This window comes from Phaenicophaeus curvirostris, chromosome 1 (assembly GCF_032191515.1).
Source record: "Phaenicophaeus curvirostris isolate KB17595 chromosome 1, BPBGC_Pcur_1.0, whole genome shotgun sequence".
Classification (NCBI taxonomy): domain Eukaryota; kingdom Metazoa; phylum Chordata; class Aves; order Cuculiformes; family Cuculidae; genus Phaenicophaeus; species Phaenicophaeus curvirostris.
The window spans coordinates 207,334,757-207,353,461 of NC_091392.1; the positions used below are offsets into that span (position 1 = coordinate 207,334,757).

General features: G+C 45.5%; 1 protein-coding gene across 3 annotated transcripts in view; it reads right to left on the reverse strand.

The window, feature by feature from the left end:
- Window positions 1-18,705, reverse strand: part of MYO16 (myosin XVI) — a 303,016-nt gene that overhangs the window by 230,695 nt on the left and 53,616 nt on the right. For all 3 annotated transcript variants that reach the window (XM_069883455.1, XM_069883453.1, XM_069883454.1), the window contains exon 2: window positions 13,467-13,730. In XM_069883455.1, the coding sequence (XP_069739556.1) occupies window positions 13,467-13,692 (226 nt within the window). In that variant the 5' untranslated portion in view covers window positions 13,693-13,730. The remainder of the gene's footprint in view (window positions 1-13,466; window positions 13,731-18,705) is intronic.

The window sequence follows — 18,705 nt, forward strand, 5'->3', positions numbered from 1 at the left end:
AGCCTAAACCTCCCCTGACGGAGCTTGAGGCCATTCCCTCTCGTCCTGTCCCCTGTCACTTGGGAGTAGAGGCCAGCACCCTCCTCTCTACAACGTCCTTTCAGGTAGTTGTAGAGAGCAATGAGGTCTCCCCTCAGCCTCCTCTTCTCCAGGCTAAACAACCCCAGCTCTCTCAGCCGTTCCTCATAAGGCCTGTTCTCCAGCCCTTTCACCAGCTTTGTTGCTCTTCTCTGGACTCACTCCAGAGCCTCAACATCCTTCTTGTGGTGAGGGGCCCAGAACTGAACACAGGATTCGAGGAGCGGTCTTACCAGTGCCGAGTCCAGAGGGAGAAGAACCTCCCTGGACCTGCTGGTCACGCCATTTCTGATCCAAGCCAAGATGTCATTGGCCTTCTTGGCCACCTGGGCCACTGCTGGCTCCTGTTCAGTCGCTGTCAACCAACACCCCCAGGTCCCTCTCCTCCAGGCAGCTTTCTAGACAGACTTCTCCCAGTCTGTAGCACTGCACAGGGTTGTTGTGCCCCAAGTGCAGGACCCGGCATTTGGCCTTGTTAAACCTCATGCCATTGGACTCAGCCCAGCGGTTCAGCCTGTTCAGATCCCTTTGCAGAGCCTCCCGACCCTCCAGCAGATCGACACTTCATAAAATAGTTTGGGCTGGAAGGAATCTTAAAGATCACACAGTTCCAACTCCACTTCCATGGGCAGGGACGCGTTCCACTAGATCAGGCTGCCCAAGGCTCCATCCAACCTGGCCTTGAACATCTCCAGGGATGGGGCAGCCACAACTTCCCTGTGCAACCTGTTCTCACCACTCTCATTACAAAGAAATTCCTCCTTATGTCTAGTCTAAATGTGCCCCTCTCCAGTTTATACCCATGGCTCCTCATCCTATCACTACAAGCCTCTGTAAACTGTCCCTCTCCAGCTTTATTTTAGGCTCCCTTTGGGTACTGGAAGGCCCCCTTCAGGTACTGGAAATGCCTGGTTCCAAAATTTTCTCACCTCTTGGTACGTGGTGCTCAGGCATCGCTTTTCACGGGGTGTAATCTGCGACAGTTACCTTGTCAAAATCAGAGCTGCTTCCCTCTTGTTCATGTTTCCATTCACACATTCCTGCTCTCATCCTAGCAGAGAAGTGCCACGTGTCTCTCTGCCATCAGCTGATAACGAGCTGAAGGTTAGCATAATGAAAACCAGTTCCCAGCTGATTTAGCTCCATGGGTTGCTTCAAGATGAGTATAAAGGTATGAGGACAAAAGGATAGGGCAGAAGCAGAGCAGGACCAAAAGGAGAGCAACCAATGGCAACCTCATGAGTCTGCAATGTGTGCTCGCAGCACAGAAGGTCAATTCAACCCAAGTCCTGGGCTGAATCAGAAGTGTGGCCAGCAGGGTGAGGGAGGGGATTCTCCCTCTCTACTCTACTCTTGTGACACCCCACATGGAACATTACCATCCAGTTCTGGAACCCCTAAAAGAAGAAAGATATGGAATGAACTGTTTGAGGGGGTCAAGAGGAGCGCCATGAAGATGATCAGAGGGCTGGAGCACCTCCCATATGAGGACAGGCTGAGAGAGTTGGGCGTGTTCAGTCTGGAGAAAAGAAAGCTCCGAGGAGACCTTAGAACGACCTTCCAGTACCTGAAGTGGGCTAAAAGAAAGCTGGGGAGGGACTTTCTACAAGGGTATGGAGCGATACGAGATGGAATGGCTTTATATTGGAAGGGGGAAGACTTAGATTAGACGTTAGGAAGAAATTCTTGATGATGAGGGTGGTGAGACACTGGCACAAGTTGCCCAAGGAAGCTGCGGCTGCGCCCTCCTTGGAAGTGTTGAAGGCCAGGTTGGATGAGGTCTTGAGCAGCCTGATCTGGTGGGAGGTGTCCCTGCCTATAACAGGAGGGTTGGAACTGGATGATCTTTACGATCCATTTTATGATTCTATGACGATACTTTTCCTAGCAGTAATCCAATTAGCTTATATCCACCAATCTCCAAATCTTCTTTATTCTTCTCTCATTTTGAGCCAGCTCTTTCCATCCAAAGCACAGGGACGGGAAGAGCCTGACAGTTATAGCAAAAGCTTCTCTCACGTCTTGGCTCCCAGATTCCCAGCCTGCAAGGAATTCTTTCACAGGTGGCAAAGGGCAGGTTTGTCACATTTCATCACATAAAAAACCAGCTTTTGTAATCTTTGTCCATTCCTGACAAGGTGGCCCAGATACGACCTTTCACACATTCTTGCTGTGCATTCTTTTCACTGACCAAGTGTCTTCTATCAGCAGCGATGACAACAAAGGTAGAACATTAAGGCAACTCCTAAGTGTCCTAATGACACCAATATGAGTTTTATCTCAACTAAATTATTTTAATAGATACTGGAATCGTTTTTACTCTCAGCTGATGTATGACCTGGATGTCCAGCAAGGAGAGCAAACTGCCCACAGACAGGTCTGCATATTCTCCTCTGGCCAGTGCTGCTCTGACTGCACAAGCTCAGCCTCCTGGAAATCATCCTGCAGCCACTCTTATCATAGAATCATAGAATCACCAGGTTGGAAGAGACCCACCGGATCATCGAGTCCAACCATTCCTATCAAACACTAACCCACATCCTTCAGCGTCTCGTCCACCCATGCCTTAAACACCTCCAGGGAAGGTGACTCAACCCCCTCCCTGGGCAGCCTCTGCCAGTGCCCAATGACCCTTTCTGTGAAGAATTTTTTCCTAATGTCCAGCCTGAACCTCCCCTGGCGGAGCTTGAGGCCATTCCCTCTTGTCCTGTCCCCTGTCCCTTGGGAGAAGAGGCCAGCACCCTCCTCTCTACAACCTCCTTTCAGGTAGTTGCAGAGAGCAATGAGGTCTCCCCTCAGCCTCCTCTTCTCCAGGATAAACACCCCCAGCTCTCTCAGCCACTCCTCATAAGGCCTGTTCTCCAGCCCCGTTCACCAGCTTCGTTGCTCTTCTCTGGACTCGCTCCAGAGCCTCAACATCCTTCTTGTGGTGAGGGGCCAGAACTGAACACAGGATTCGAGGAGCGGTCTCACCAGTGCCGAGTCCAGAGGGAGAAGAACCTCCCTGGACCTGCTGGTCACGCCATTTCTGATCCAAGCCAAGATGCCATTGGCCTTCTTGGCCACCTGGGCCACTGCTGGCTCATGTTCAGTTGCTGTCAACCAACACCCCCAGGTCCCTCTCCTCCAGGCAGCTTTCTAGACAGACTTCTCCTAGTCTGTAGCTGCTCAGGGTTGTTGTGCCCCAAGTGCAGGACCCGGCATTTGGCCTTGTTAAACCTCATGCCTTTATCCTACAGCTCTTTCTGGATGTTTGCAAGTTCAGAGCTTTCTGGCTAACATCTTCATTTCCCGACATCAGTGACAGCAACCACCACCACTATCAATATGCCAGCAACAAAAAACCTCCTGAAAAATCAGCAATGACTATATAATCACCCTAAGAACAGCAGATCAGATATAGAAAAATAGCACGGAAGGGAAGAGCTATCATAAACTTGAAGCCTGTGACTACCACATCCTTAAACCACCTCAGAATAAGCAAAGGAAAACATCTAAGATCTAGTGAGAGATGTCCCTGCCCATGGCAGGGGGACTGGCACTGGATGATCTTTAAGGTTCCTTCCAACCCAAACTATTCAATGATTCTAAGAGTTTTAGGGAGAGCTTTAAAAGCAAAAGAAGTCCAACGTTCACCCTATATAGGAACAGAATAAAGCCAGACAATTTCAGAAGGCAATTATTAATAGGTTTGATCTCTTATGCCCTCATATATGATGCCCTCTTAGTAGACTACGAAACAAAGCAGCAGTCCAAACTTCCCATAGATACATTCAACTTTAAGTACATTTCAAGTCATATTTTCTGTCCTATCAATGGGTAAATGCAGAATTCTAGGAAAAAACAGCAGTTTGTGCCAACAATAGTTGTAATTGGTAAAATCCAGAGCTCAGCCCCTAGGTCAATGGTTTAATGCTGCAGCTGTCGTGTTTGCCTTTTGAGTCTGGACGTAATCAAAACCCTAAACTGTGCACGGGGTGAGAAATTACCTCCTGCAACCATTTTACTGCCCTGTAAAACGACAGCGTGTACTGCTCGAAGGTCAACACACACACTACACGGTAACGGCATGATAGAGTCATCGGAAAGAAACATAGTAAGAAAGCAACATGCAGCCCCAGGTTGACTGAATTCCACCTTGAACCTTTTACATATGCTTAAAATCCTTCTTTAAAGCTGGTTATTTAGAAATATTGCCAATTGCACCTTAACTCCTCACCTTCCCACCTCCATTCTCGGCTGCAATTCATACAAAACCACAAGCTAAATTATCCGTTCCCTTAGATTGATTGATCATATTCTTACAAGCTTCAGTTCCTCCACTGTAATAACCCGTTACTCTGATGGCTGCAAATAACAATAATCAAGAGAAATCAGTTGTCTATTCATCATGCCATATAACCTTTTCACTCGTTTCTCCCACACAGCTCTAGAGCTTGTTCACTGTCAACTTGAAGTGCAAGGTTTTTAACAGCTAAAATGCCCTGCAGGCTGAGTTAAGATGATACCTCAGTGTATTGAGAAAAAAATAATCCTCCAATTCATGTCTCAGAGAACAGAAAGATGATGGAAATAATAAGAAATATATATACTTTGTGTTTAGAATTTTTATGAGGAAGAAAAACTGCTAAGCACTATCCCAATAAACCTGGCTCTGCCTCAGATATATTTGTGTTTTACTGTGAAAGGTACTAAAATTCAGGCACGATGAAACAGCAGAGCAACAGAAACAGCATAAAAGACAGGATTTCTTCATATCCTTCTCCTTCTGTTGCGGATTCCAGAGCTGGAGTATTGTGTCCAGTTCTGGAATCCTCAGCAGAAGAGGGATATGGAACATTTGGAACAGGTCAAGAGGAGGGCCGTGAAGATGGTCAGAGGGCTGGAGCATCTCTGCTATGAGGACAAGGTGAGAAAGTTGGGCTTGTTCAGCCTGGAGAAGAGAAGGATGTGCAGAGACCTTAGAGCAGCTTCCAGTACCTGAAGGGGGCCTCCAAAAAAGCTGGTGAGGGACTTCATAGAAAGGCATGGAGTGATAGGATGAAGGGGAATGGCTTTAGACTGGAAGGTGGAAGATATAGGTTAGACTTCAGGAAGAAATTCTTGACAAAGAGTGCGGTGAGACACTGGAAGAGGTTGCCCAGGGAAGTTGTGGCTACCCCTCCGTGGAGGTGTTGAAGGCCAGGTTGGAAGGGGCACCAAGACCCTGATCTAGTGGGAGGTGTCCCTGGCCATGACAGACATTTAAGGTCCTTTCAAACCAAACCATTCTACGAAAAACACCAACGTGGGGCTATAAAAGAGCTCAACAAGCTTAAAATGAGAAAGGGACTCATAAACCTCCATAAAGGTCATCAATCCAGACTAGATCACACTCTTAAAAAGCTGAGTTCCTGTGTAGGGGTATTGGAGTTCTGAATATTTTTTTCTTCACATTTTGGTTTGTGAAAACCTTCTGAACTAGGTCCAGATCTCACAAATTCATGAGTAATTTACATCTTGACTTGTCCCACTAAAGAAAAGCTTCATACCCTAGTTTAGAAAAAAAAAAAAAAAAAAATGAGAATTTTGAAAATGTGTTCGGGAGTAAATAATTAAACTTCTCAGGAAAACGTGTGCATTTTTATAAAGGTTTCCTCATAAATATTATGCTTTACACTTGTAATTATGGCAAAATTTAAAGCAATGATTTCTAGATAACCAAACTTCTTCTTTAGATTTTGAATCATAGAATGGTTTGGGTTGGAAGGAATCTTAAAGATCATCTAGTTCCAACCCCCCTGCCATGGGCAGGGACACCTCCCACTAGATCAGGCTGCTCAAAGACCCATCCAACCTGCCCTTCAACACCTCCAGGGATGGGGCAGCCACAACTTCCCTCAGCAACCTGTGCCAGCATGAAGAATTTCTTCCCAATGTCTAATCTACATCTTCCCCCTACCAGTTTAAAGCCATTAAATTTATAGGGTTACAGTTCACTGATGGATTTATCTACACACAAAGCAAGCAATTCAGTGTCCAAATTTTACAAATCTGTGATTCAAAGAAATAATCAAAAGCTAAATTTCTAGAAATTCTATGTATTAGTAAGAATAATGCTCAGAGCAGTGATCAACACTTCTCAGAGAAATGCATGGAGCTCTTGAAGAAACCCATCAGTACAACTTCTAGGCTAGCAAAAATGGGTGGTTGACAGCTCCAACTTCAATTTCACGGAGAAAAGGAGGAAGCTGCAACTCCATTTGATGGTAAAACAGATTAATTACATTTGGTGTGAATCCCTCTCCTAGAGGGGAACCCGAAGGGATGCGTATTCTTTGGTACCCTGAGTGGTACAGGCAGAGGGTAGCTGTTCAAGGTAGACCTGGCCACGTGCAGAACCAAAACCAGCAGCTAAAACAGGCTAAAAGAAAAGTCATTAAGGAGGAGAGGCAATCACTAGGCAGTCCACAGGGAGAACAAAAGGACTGGATAAAATCTACACCATCAAGCTTGTCGTTCACTCCTTTGATATGATATATCTTTTTCTTTGAGTTTTCCTTTTTCCAATTATACGTTATATATTGGGAATCGTTTGTAGCCACAAAAAAATAGGTTAACACTCAGTTCTCATCTTAGCTTTACCAAATTACTAAAAATGTAAACGCATGGACAAAAAAAACCCCCAAAAAACACATATGGAATCCTGTAGGAATTCAAATGTATTCGAATTTCATCTCCCTGTGATTTTATGACTGGTTTTGAATTGGGCTGCTTTAATTACTTAACATCTGTTACCCAATAATTAAAAGCATCGTGTATCCCTGTGTCATAACAAAAAGATGACTTGTGTTGCTATCAGCACACATGGAGCTAAAGAAGGTTGACAACCATGCAGAACCTATAGGTTCGGAGGTTTGCTCTGGTTCAAATCGTTCCTCATCCTTCTGAGCCTTCAAAGCAGCTTCATCACAAATGAGTGGATTGAGATGGTTGATTGATGCTTCATTGTTCTATTAACTGATTAAATCATTAGCAGCACTCCTGACAGTCAAACGTGCTGGTGTCTTCCAAAGTTAACGACGTATAATTTCCCAATACGGAATCGTAGAATCCTTTATAGCCTCGTTCTGTGAGATCATAGAATAGTTTGGGTTGGAAGGGACCTTGAAGATCATCCAGTTCCAACACCGCTGCCATGGGCAGGGACACGTCCCACTAGATCAGGCTGCTCAAAGCCCCATCCAACCTGGGCTTCAACACCTCCAGGGATGGAGCAGCCACAACTTCCCTGGGCAACCTGTTCCAGTGCCTCACCACCCTCATCGTGAAGAAATTCCTCCTTATGCCTAGTCTAAATCTGCCCCTCTCCAGTTTATACCCATTGTCCCTAGTCCTGTCACTTCCTGGATTTGTGAACAGTCCCTCCCCAACGTATGCATTTGTCTGCCTTGGATGCATTAATTCACATTACGAATTTTTCTTTCTTTACAACAGCCCCAATTGGGCAAAATATTGTGCACTTCATTAATCTCATATGCTCTAAATAGTCTCTTGACTTCAGTACGCGATGTCTAGCCTTCACGTCCCTAAGGACTGGGCGATAAATATTAAATAGTATAAATTACCATACATACGTATTCTCATTTTATCTGCAATAGCTCCTAGTAAATCAACATTTGCCAACAGTCACTCCTAGATTATCATCTAATGTACAGGTTTCTCCTCCGATTCAAGCAAAATGAACCCCAAAACAGCTCTGTATGGTCAAACCTCCCTGTTATTACATATATACTAAATTTTATGTGATTTCCAGTTGGAAAAAGAAGTTTAGATGAAGTTTAGAGTGACAGTAAATATTAATCTAAAATTAAAATAAATTAAATAGTACTAGCAAGATGCTGAAACAAAGCGCTACAAAACCTGAGAAATCCAATTGTGTTTTACATATTAAAATGGACTAAACATGCTAACGTAAGGAAATAGAGAGTATGTAACCCCTCAAAGACATTTTAGCTGTGTTTTCAGTGCTCTTACATATGCTATGTTTGAAATTTCTTGCGTTGAGATTAGATTTAATTCACTTCTTTTTGTCCCTCTTCATGATTTCACTATGCAGGAATTCGAAAGTGTCGTAATTAGTCTCACTCCTGTTAATACAGGGTTTATTTGAGGGGCTTCCTTTTGTCACGAATCGTAGAATCACTTGGTTGGAAGAAACCTTTGGGATCATCGAGTCCAATGTACTTGTCCACTTCTAAACGAGATCCCTGAGCACCACATCTACCCATCTTCTAAACACCTCCAGGGATGAGGCCCCAACCACCTCCCTGGGCAGCGTCTGCCAGTGCCTGAGAACCCTTTTGGAGAAGAAATGTTTCCTGTAATACATAAACCACAAGGTATATACTATATATATTAAAGGTATATAAAGGTATTTATTATACATAGAGTAAAATACCAAATAGATTTATTATTTCTCATAATACCACTTATAAAAATATACCCCTGCCTCTCGAGAAGGTGGGAGCTGAGATGAATTATACAAAAGAAATGCTAATTAAAGTACCTTTGGGTGGAGTAAGAAAGGAAAGAAGCTGATGTTAAATATTAACCAGAAGAAACGAGGCAGGGACATTTTTAAAGGTGGAAGTAAACAGGAGTGTGTTATTTATTCTCCCCTCCTGCTACATTCTCAAGAGATCCTCCTTGGAGTTCTGTGTCCAGTTCTGGAATCTCTAACAGAAGAAGGATACGGAACTGTTGGAACAGGTCCAGAGGAGGAACTGGATGATTTTTAAGGTCCCTTCCAACCCAAACCAGTCTATGATTCTATGAAAATAATAAAAAATGTGGTTTAGTTCACCTCAGTTTCAGCCTTAGTTTTGTATTTTGAATTTATTTTAATATTATTTTTAATATATCATCTTTGACATCTTCTCCTACGTACTGGAAGTTAATGGTCAGCTCATCTGCCACCTCAAATTAAAGACTCATTCTTCTTTTGAACAGATTTTGTTTTCTTTTCCCCTGGGGCCTTTCTATAGCCCGAAGTTGTTAGTATGCAAATTATACCCCACCACCTGTACCCTCTTTATCGCTTCCCTGGTCTCTCTGGCCACGCTACTCGTGATAGAGGCCAGGATGCTGCTGGCCTTCTTGGCCACCTGGGAATACTGCTGGTTCATATTCAGCCAAGTATCAATCAACCCACCCCAGGTCCTTTCCCGTCCCTTTCCTCTGAGCCTGTAGCTCTACGTGGAGTTGCGATCCAAGTGCAGGACCTGGTAGGACGACACTAAGCTGGGTGGAAGTGTCGATCTGCTGGAGGGTCGGGAGGCTCTGCAAAGGGATCTGAACAGGCTGGACCACTGGGCAGAGTCCAATGGCATGAGGTTTAACAAGGCCAAGTGCCGGGTCCTGCACTTGGGGCACAACAACCCTGAGCAGCTACAGACTAGGAGAAGTCTGTCTAGAAAGCTGCCTGGAGGAGAGGGACCTGGGGGTGTTGGTTGACAGCGACTGAACATGAGCCAGCAGTGGCCCAGGTGGCCAAGAAGGCCAATGGCATCTTGGCTTGTATCAGAAACGGCGTGACCAGCAGGTCCAGGGAGGTTCTTCTCCCTCTGGACTCGGCACTGGGGAGACCGCTCCTCGAATCCTGTGTTCAGTTCTAGGCCCCTCACCACAAGAAGGATGTTGAGGCTCTGGAGAGAGTCCAGAGAAGAGCAACAAAGCTGGTGAGGGGGCTGGAGAACAGGCCTTATGAGGAACGGCTGAGAGAGCTGGGGGTGTTTAGCCTGGAGAAGAGGAGGCTGAGGGGAGACCTCATTGCTCTCTACAACTCCCTGAAAGGAGGTTGTGGAGAGGAGGGAGCTGGCCTCTACTCCCAAGTGACAGGGGACAGGACAAGAGGGAATGGCCTCAAGCTCCGCCAGGGGCGGGTCAGGCTGAACATTAGGAAGAAATTGTTCACAGAAAGGGTCATTGGGCACTGGCAGAGGCTGCCCAGGGAGGGGGTTGAGTCACCTTCCTTGGAGGGGTTTAAGGCACGGGTGGACGAGGTGCTGAGGGACATGGTTTAGTGTTTGATAGGAATGGTTGGACTCGATGATCCGGTGGGTCTCTTCCAACCTGGTTATTCTATGATTCATGCAATTGGCCTCAGCCCATTCATCCAGCCTGTCCAGGTCCCTCTGTTGAGTTTGCCTACCCTGAGGCAGATCAACACGCCCACTCAACTTAGTATCTGAACAAACTCACCAAGGGCGCACTCGATTCCCTCATCCGTGTAATTGATAAAGGTATTGATGAAAATTAGACCCAACACTAGACTTGGGGGTGCTGGTTGATGAGAAGATCAACATGAGCCGGCAATGTGCTCTTGCAGGAGGCCAAGACATTGGCACAGGTTGCCCAGGGAAGTTGTGGCTGCCCCATCCCTGGAGGTGTTCAAGGCCAGGCTGGATGGAGCCTTGAGCAGCCTGATCTAGCGGGAGGTGTCCCTACCCATGGCAGGGGCGTTGGAACTGGATGATCTTCAAGGTCCTTTCCAAGCCAAACTATTCTGTGATTCTATAACCTCACAGAACAAAGCTATAAAGGATTTAGAGGCAAATAATCTCTGAGTGTTCCATTGCCAGCACGAAACCTGTGTCAGAACACACAGCGCACACTTCTGCTTCCATAGATGGCAAATCCTGAAATCACAAAATCTCCCCAGATGCTCACTGTTCGCACAGGTGAATGCGGTCAATAGGCAGCACTAAAAGGTACATTACTTTAAAAAAGTCAAATTGCATGAAGCTGCAGGGAGAAAGAGAAGGAGGATTTTCTTCAGCCTCCCTGCGTCAGATAAAAGACTAGATCTCAATTAGGAACAAACCAAAATCATTTTAAAACCCCTCCAAACAGAACAAAGTTATAACATCTTGCTAGGTTTTAACTTCATGAGAAACAAAGGGAGCATATATTTAAACCGCAACGTATCTCTTCCTAAATTACTAGAGCAGCTGCTACTGGGCACCAAATGCATCTCGGATACACGAGACAAAGCAAATCACAGCTAAAATTTCTCAAAGCCCATTCTCAAATCAATTTTAATGCCAACTAACGATCAACACCTATTAGCATGCAGTATCTAAGATGCATTTTGTGCCCAGTAGCAGCTTCAATGGTAATTTTGGAAGAGATACATTGCAGTTTTCATGAATAAGAGAGACACTAAATTCTTAAGAGTGAAATTCCGATAACGCTCAGATATGTAATATCTCTGCACTAGCCCCATTATAAATTGATCTTCATATGTATTCATGTAATCTGATTTATCTCACTTACCAAACCAGACTACTTCTCAGCATTTCAGAGTCACAGAATCATAGAAACACTTGGTTGGAAAAGACCTTTGAGATCATCGAGTCCAATGCACTCGTCCAATATTAAACCAGATCCCTGAGCACTTCATCTACTTGTCTTTTAAACACCTCTACGGATGAGAACTCAGCCACCTCTGCCAGAGCCTGAAAACTCGTTCTGTGAAGAAATTACTACCGATGTCGAGTCTGAACCTGCCCTGGTGCAACTTGAGGCCATTTCCACTTGTCCTGTCCCCTGTCACTTGGGAGACGAGACCAACACCCACCTCACCACAACCTCCTTTCAGGCAGTTGTAGACAGTGATAAGGTCCCCCCTCAGCCTCTTTTTCTCTCAGCTAAACAACCCCCCTTCCCTCAGCCTCCTCATAAGCCTTGTCCTCCAATTTCCAATTGTGTTGTCCGGTCTATGCTTCTTATTATAGTCCATAAGAAATGAGCCCCTGGACTTCACTTAGAAAGCTGCTTCTAACCTATTCTACTGTTGTATCCTTTTCCTATTTCTTATACTACACTGTTAGCATTCCCTTCATAGAACTGTAAAACATCATTTCTAGCTACCTTTTACACTTATAGAATGTGTGTTATTTTTTGCTGATTTATTATCAGCTCATTCCAACTTGTTCAGATATAAGCACTGCTCTATCACTTTCATGCGTCTTCATCTCCTTTTCAATCGGTCTCTTTAATTCCTCCTGGTTTCATTGCATTTCCATGAGCTCCATGCAATATTCTACTACATTTTCCACTTAATCTGTATTTGTAAGTGATTTAGTTTTGGTTGGGTTTTTTTTTTTATATAACCAGGCCCCAAACCAAGTACAACTTTTCAGGGATTCATCGACAAACAGGATTCTGCGTAACAGTCCCAAAGGAGCACAAGATAGAGTGATAGAATGACAGAACGATTTGGCTTGGAAGGAACCTTAACAATCATCTAGTTCCAGCACCCCTGCCATGGGCAAGGACACATCCCATGATACCTGGCTTAGCATGACCTGGACAAGCTGGAGAAGCAGCCCTGTGTGAACCTCATGAGGTTCAACAAGGCTAAATCCAAGGTCCTACACCTAGGTCAGGGCAATCCAAGGTTTTAGTACAGGATGGGGGATGATGGGATTGAGAGCAGCCCCGCAGAGAAGGACTTGGGGTGCTGACTGATGAGAAGCTTGACATGAGCCAGCATGAAGCTCAGCTGCAACCTGGGCTGTATCACAAAAAAACATTGCCAGCAGGTTCAGGGAGTTGACTTTGCCTCTCTACTTGGCTTTTGAGAGACCCCCACCTGGATTATTGTGTCTAGTTATGGAATCCCCAACAAAAGTAGGATATGGAACTTCTGGAACAGGTGCAGAGAAGAGCCACGAAGATAATCTGAGGGCTGGAGCACCTCTGCTATGAGAACAGGCTGAGAGAGTTGGGGTTGTTCAGCCTGGAGAAGAAAATGTTCTGGGGAGACCTTAGAGTCGTCTTCCATTACCTGAAGGGGGCTACAAGAAAAGTGGTGAGGGACTTTTTACAAGGGCATGGAGTAACAGGAAGAGAGATAATGGGTTTTGATTGGAAGGGAGAAGATTTAGATTAGCCATTAGGAAGAAATTCTTGACCATGAGGGTGGTGAGACACTGGCACAGGTTACCTAGGGAAGTTGCGGCTGCCCCATCCCTGGAAGTGTTGAAGGCCAGGTTGGATGGGGCCTTGGGCAGCCTGGTCTGGTGGGAGGTGTCCCTGCCTATGGCAGGGGGCTGGAGCTGGAAGATCTTTAACGTCCCTTCCAACACAAGCTATTTTATGATTCTATCATTCTAAATTCATTAGGTCTCAGAATATTTATTCTTTGTGCCTTAGTCATTTCACTAACAAGCTATAATATGTCATATACAATACATGACTGCGTATTCTCTTACGAGACATTATTTATACTATGAAGCATGGTTGTATTTCTTTTAAAGATAACTAAGCAGAACAGGAAAGCGTTTCCTGCGAAACTTTTAGCTGTAGAGAAAGAAAAAAAGTAGTTCAACATTATGAAGTACCTTCTTTATCATCATGACGCTTGATCGCATCCTGTACCATATCAGCAAGATTAAAACGAACTCGATGATTCTTGCCATGTTTCAGTTTTCTCACGTAGCCCTCACGTTTCTGGAAAGCTTTTTCCCGTTCGTAATATGCCTTTATTTGGTCACAGCGCATTCGCTTCACCAGTCGCTGTCGCTGGCCGAGAGGAAGGGATTCCAACAAACACTGCTCAATTTCCATCTCATGGGACCGGAAAACATTACATAGCTGGAAACAGCCTGTAAGAAATTAAAAACAAACACATTTAGATCATGTAACAGCACATTTTCAAACATGCCATGAGATCTCCACCAATTTTCTTGTTGTCCTTTCTATCATGTGAGCTCCTCCTACTTTATCAATGCTGACTGTACAGAGGGTATATCATAATCATCTACTTTTTGGAAACAAAACATTACTAATTCCATTAAATCACTGATGCAATTTTTAAAAGCTAACTTAGCTCATCTAAACAAATGTGAATAGAAAGAGGTCTAAAAGTTCAAACGTGAGACATGCAAAATATCTAAATAATTCAATATAATTCAAGTGGCTCACGTTTGCTTACAAACAAGAGACTGTTATGTTCAGAAATGCCAGTGTGGTGCCTGGGCTTCCTTTTTATTCATTTTCATCGTGCTTTAGGTTAGCGAATTCCTGTAATCCAGTGAGGAGAGAAATCATCATATCATAATTATAATGAGTTCATTAGCACGCAGCGGGTACTCGGGCGACAATCTATTTAAAAACATCAAAGCCATTTCAGATTCCCAACTATGCATATGAGTTTGGTGGGCTCTGTTGGCATTGTGTAGAGCCATCCAAATGGAATCTTCTAACGAAACCATCAGATACTGAAATCTTCGTACAGAAACCAATCACAAATGTGTCTTTGATTCGGTTAATCCCAACGTCCATAGCATTACATTTAAGTTAGATTCCTCTTCTGTTTTTACCATGAAAACTGGTATTTTTGTCAACGTAGCAGCCTAGTCTGGGGGGAGGTGGATTGGAACTGGATGATCTTTAAGGTCTCTTCCAACCCAAACCATTCTATGATTCTATAGCCAAAAATATTATCAAATCCATAGTCCTAGGTCTGTATGCCAATCACTATATAATTCATATCTATTACCTTATATATCTATTCATTGCATTATTTCATATTATAAATTATATCGCGTATTCTAGTACATATTCCGTTACCTATTATTCTACGATTCCATGATTTCTGAGCACTCCTCAGAAAACATGAGGAAATGAAAGGGTAGTTCCATAAAACTGCAGAAGACACAACTTTATTGACCGCTTCCCAGTGTTCAGAGCATTCAATCAAATAGATCTGCACTCAGACCATCCTCAGCTTGTGACTGCATCTCCTTTCTGTCACGACAGGACTGGGGAATGAGCAGACTTCAAATATTCCCTATTAGAATCATCCTGCTTTGTATAAAACACTTCAGTACCTGCGCCTTAAGCCTACACGCTCCTTTTGGCTCATAAGACTCTAAACTTCTACCTTAACCCTTCTCTATCTGGGTCTAGCACCTGCCAGACAAGATGCAGCCTTAGAGGGAAAAGTGTCTATGTTCAACCTTGTTTGATAATGCAGCTAAGAGTCCACCTGTAGGAGAGTTTTACCTCTACCCTGTCCCTTCCATCTTTTTTTAGGAAGGGTAGAAGAGCAACAACGTACTTGGGCTCCAACAGGCTATAATTGAAGTTACATAGAAGGAATGAAGTTATAGAAGGAAAACTCAGTTGAGGGTAAGAATAGTAGTTCTAGTCTTAGCTGTACATCATTGTTTGCTGATTTAACAGTATCTTTGCTTTTCCTCAGCTCAGCTCACATGAAGTCTCTGCTTTTAGAAGAAACTGGTAGCATTCACTGCCACATCCCAACAGAAACTGCTGCAAGCAGTCAGGCACCTTTGCTGTCACAGCGCTCCACTCCTCCAGGGTGAGAAATCAAACAAATTAGCTTAACATCTCAGTCAAATAGAGCAAAGATCAGCTCGTACAGCCAGATACCAGCTTCAGGAAGGATGTGGCTCAGCGTCCTCTGCTTCTCCACTGGGACGAGTTTCAGCCTGCATGAACACCCATCTATTTGCTCCAAGAAGAATCGTGCTTGACCATAAGAACTGTTATACGTAAGAATTGTTTAAGGCACGGGTGGACGAGGTGCTGAGGGACATGGTTTAGTGTTTGATAGGAACGGTTGGACTCAATGATCCGGTGGGTCTCTTCCAACCTGGTTATTCTATGATTCTAACTGGCCTCACGTAGTGGTTTCCAGTGTGTAACCTGAGTCAAATAATTCAGACAGGTTGAGAAGAGGACTCCTAATCCACTGGGGCACCGGTCTCAGATGAGAAGTAATGACTTCCAAGGGATTTTTTTTTTTCTTGCAGCATATCTGGAACCTGGTGCATCTCACAGAATCACAGAATCACAGAATCGCAGAATAACCAGGTTGGAAGAGACCCACTGGATCACCGAGTCCAACCATTCCTATCAAACACTAAACCATATCCCTCAGCACCTCGTCCACCCGTGCCTTAAACACCTCCAGGGAAGGGGACTCAACCACCTCCCTGGGCAGCCTCTGCCAGTGCCCAATGACCCTTTCTGTGAAGAATTTTTTCCTAACGTCTAGCCTAAACCTCCCCTGGCGGAGCTTGAGGCCATTGCCCCTTGTCCTGTCCCCTGTCACTTGGGAGAAGAGGCCAGCACCCTCCTCTCTACAACGTCCTTTCAGGTAGTTGTAGAGAGCAATGAGGTCTCCCCTCAGCCTCCTCTTCTCCAGGCTAAACACCCCCAGCTCTCTCAGCCGCTCCTCATAAGGCCTGTTCTCCAGCCCCCTCACCAGCTTTGTTGCTCTTCTCTGGACTCGTTCCAGAGCCTCAACATCCTTCTTGTGGGGAGGGGCCCAGAACTGAACACAGGATTCGAGGAGCGGTCTCACCAGTGCCGAGTACAGAGGGAGGATAACCTCCCTGGACCTGCTGGCCACGCTGTTTCTGATCCAAGCCAAGATGCCATTGGCCTTCTTGGCCACCTGGGCCACTGCTGGCTCATGTTCAGTCGCTGTCAACCAACACCCCCAGGTCCCTCTCCTCCAGGCAGCTTTCTAGACAGACTTCTCCTAGTCTGTAGCACTGCTCAGGGTTGTTGTGCCCCAAGTGCAGGACCCGGCATTTGGCCTTGTTAAACCTCATGCCATTGGACTCTGCCCAGTGGTCCAGCCTGTTCAGATCCCTTTGCAGAGCCTCCCGACCCTCCAGCAGATCGACACTTCCACCCAGCTTAGTGTCGTCCGCAAACTTGCTCAGGGTGCACTCGATGCCTTCATCCAGGTCATTGATGAAGACATTGAAAAGGGCTGGACCCAGCACTGAGCCCTGGGGAACCCCACTTGTCACTGGCCTCCAGCTGGATTTCACACCATTTCCCACCACTCTCTGGGCCCTCCATCCAACCAGTTTTCCACCCAGGAGAGTGTGCACCTGTCCAGGCCAGAGGCTGACAGCTTCTCAAGCAGAATGCTGTGAGAAACTGTGTCAAAGGCTTTGCTGAAGTCCAGGAAGACCACATCCACAGCCTTTCCCTCATCCAGTAGCCGGGTCACTTTGTCATAGAAGTGATCTCAGACAAGATCAGAATCTTACTGTGAATATAACAGCTGCAGGTCAGCAGCCTCATTAGGTTAAGCCCAGATTAAGCAACATAGTAGATACAGACAATGCAGACTCTCCAAATTAATGTTTCAGATGCTCATCTTTAAGGCATGCAATGTTCAGTCCCAGTTTTAGAACGAGGCAGATTCCTGCTCTAGCTGCCGCAGCCTAGTGAGCGCAAGGAACCAGCGACAGCACAAGAGGCAGAGCTTCCTGGCTATCAGCCCCAAGAGGGTCACAGACATGATTCTAGAGGAAATTCTAGGGATCACTTAGTGCCGCTTTGAGCAGAAGGTTAATCACCAACACTTGATCAGGTCTTATCTAGCAAAGTGTCTTGAAAGCCTCCACCAATGGAGATCTCTTCTGGGTAACCTGTTCCAGAGCTCACTACCTTTTATCAAAAATACATCTTTGGGGTGTTTTTCTTGGCAGACATTACCCCTCATTACTGCTGTTATTACTGAGAACGACAGTTCAACTTTGTCATAGAAACAAAGAATGCTTTGGGTTGGAAGGGACCTTAAAGATCATCCAGTTCCAACTCCCCTGCCATGAGCAGGGACACCTCCCAACAGACCAGGCTGCTCAAGGTCCCATCCAGCCTGGCCTTCAACACTTCCAGGGATGGGGCAGCCACAGCTTCCCTGGGCAACCTGTGCCAGTGCCTCAACATCCTTGTTCATAGAATCATAGGATCACCAGATTGGAAAAGACCCACCAAATCATCGAGTCCAACCATTCCTATCAAACACTAACCCATGCCCCTTAGCACCTCGTCCATCTGTGCCTTAAACACCTCCAGGGAAGGTGACTCAACCCCCTCCCTGGGCAGCCTCTTCCAGTGCCCAACGACCCTTTCCATGAAATTTTTTTTCCTAATGTCCAGCCTAAACCACCTCTGGTGGAGCTTGAGGCCATTCCCTCTCATCCTGTCCCTTGGGAGAAGAGGCCAGCTCCCTCCTCTCCACAACCTCCTTTCAGGGAGTTGGAGAGAGCAATGAGGTCTCCCCTCAGCCTCCTCTTCTCCAGGCTAAACCACCCCAGCTCTCTCAGCCGCTCCTCATAAGGCTTGTTAGTTGTGAAGTATTTCTTCCTAACGTCTAATCTAAATCTTCCCCTTTCCAATATAAAACCATTTCTATAATTATCCTGGTAGATCTCTGCTGCACTCACTCCATTTCCTCACCGTTCATCGTCTTTGCACTGGGGAACCAAGACTACATACAAACTTGCAGGTGCAGCCAGACTAGCCCCAAGGAGAAGCCAACAATGACTTTCCTCAGCCTGCTGGCCATACTCCTCCTCATTCAGCCTACTACGTGGTTTGCTTATTTACACACGTGGTTCAGGGCTGGCTCCCATTCAACTTCGTGTCTGCGGTAATCCCTGCATCTTCCTCAGCAGGGCTGCAGCTCAAGTCAGTCACTTCTCAGACTGTGCTGATTCCTGGGGTTACTTTGCTGTATGAAAATACGCTCTCCTATTGTTGAACCGCCCAGAGTTCCTGTCAGCCAAATCCTCAGGATTAAGC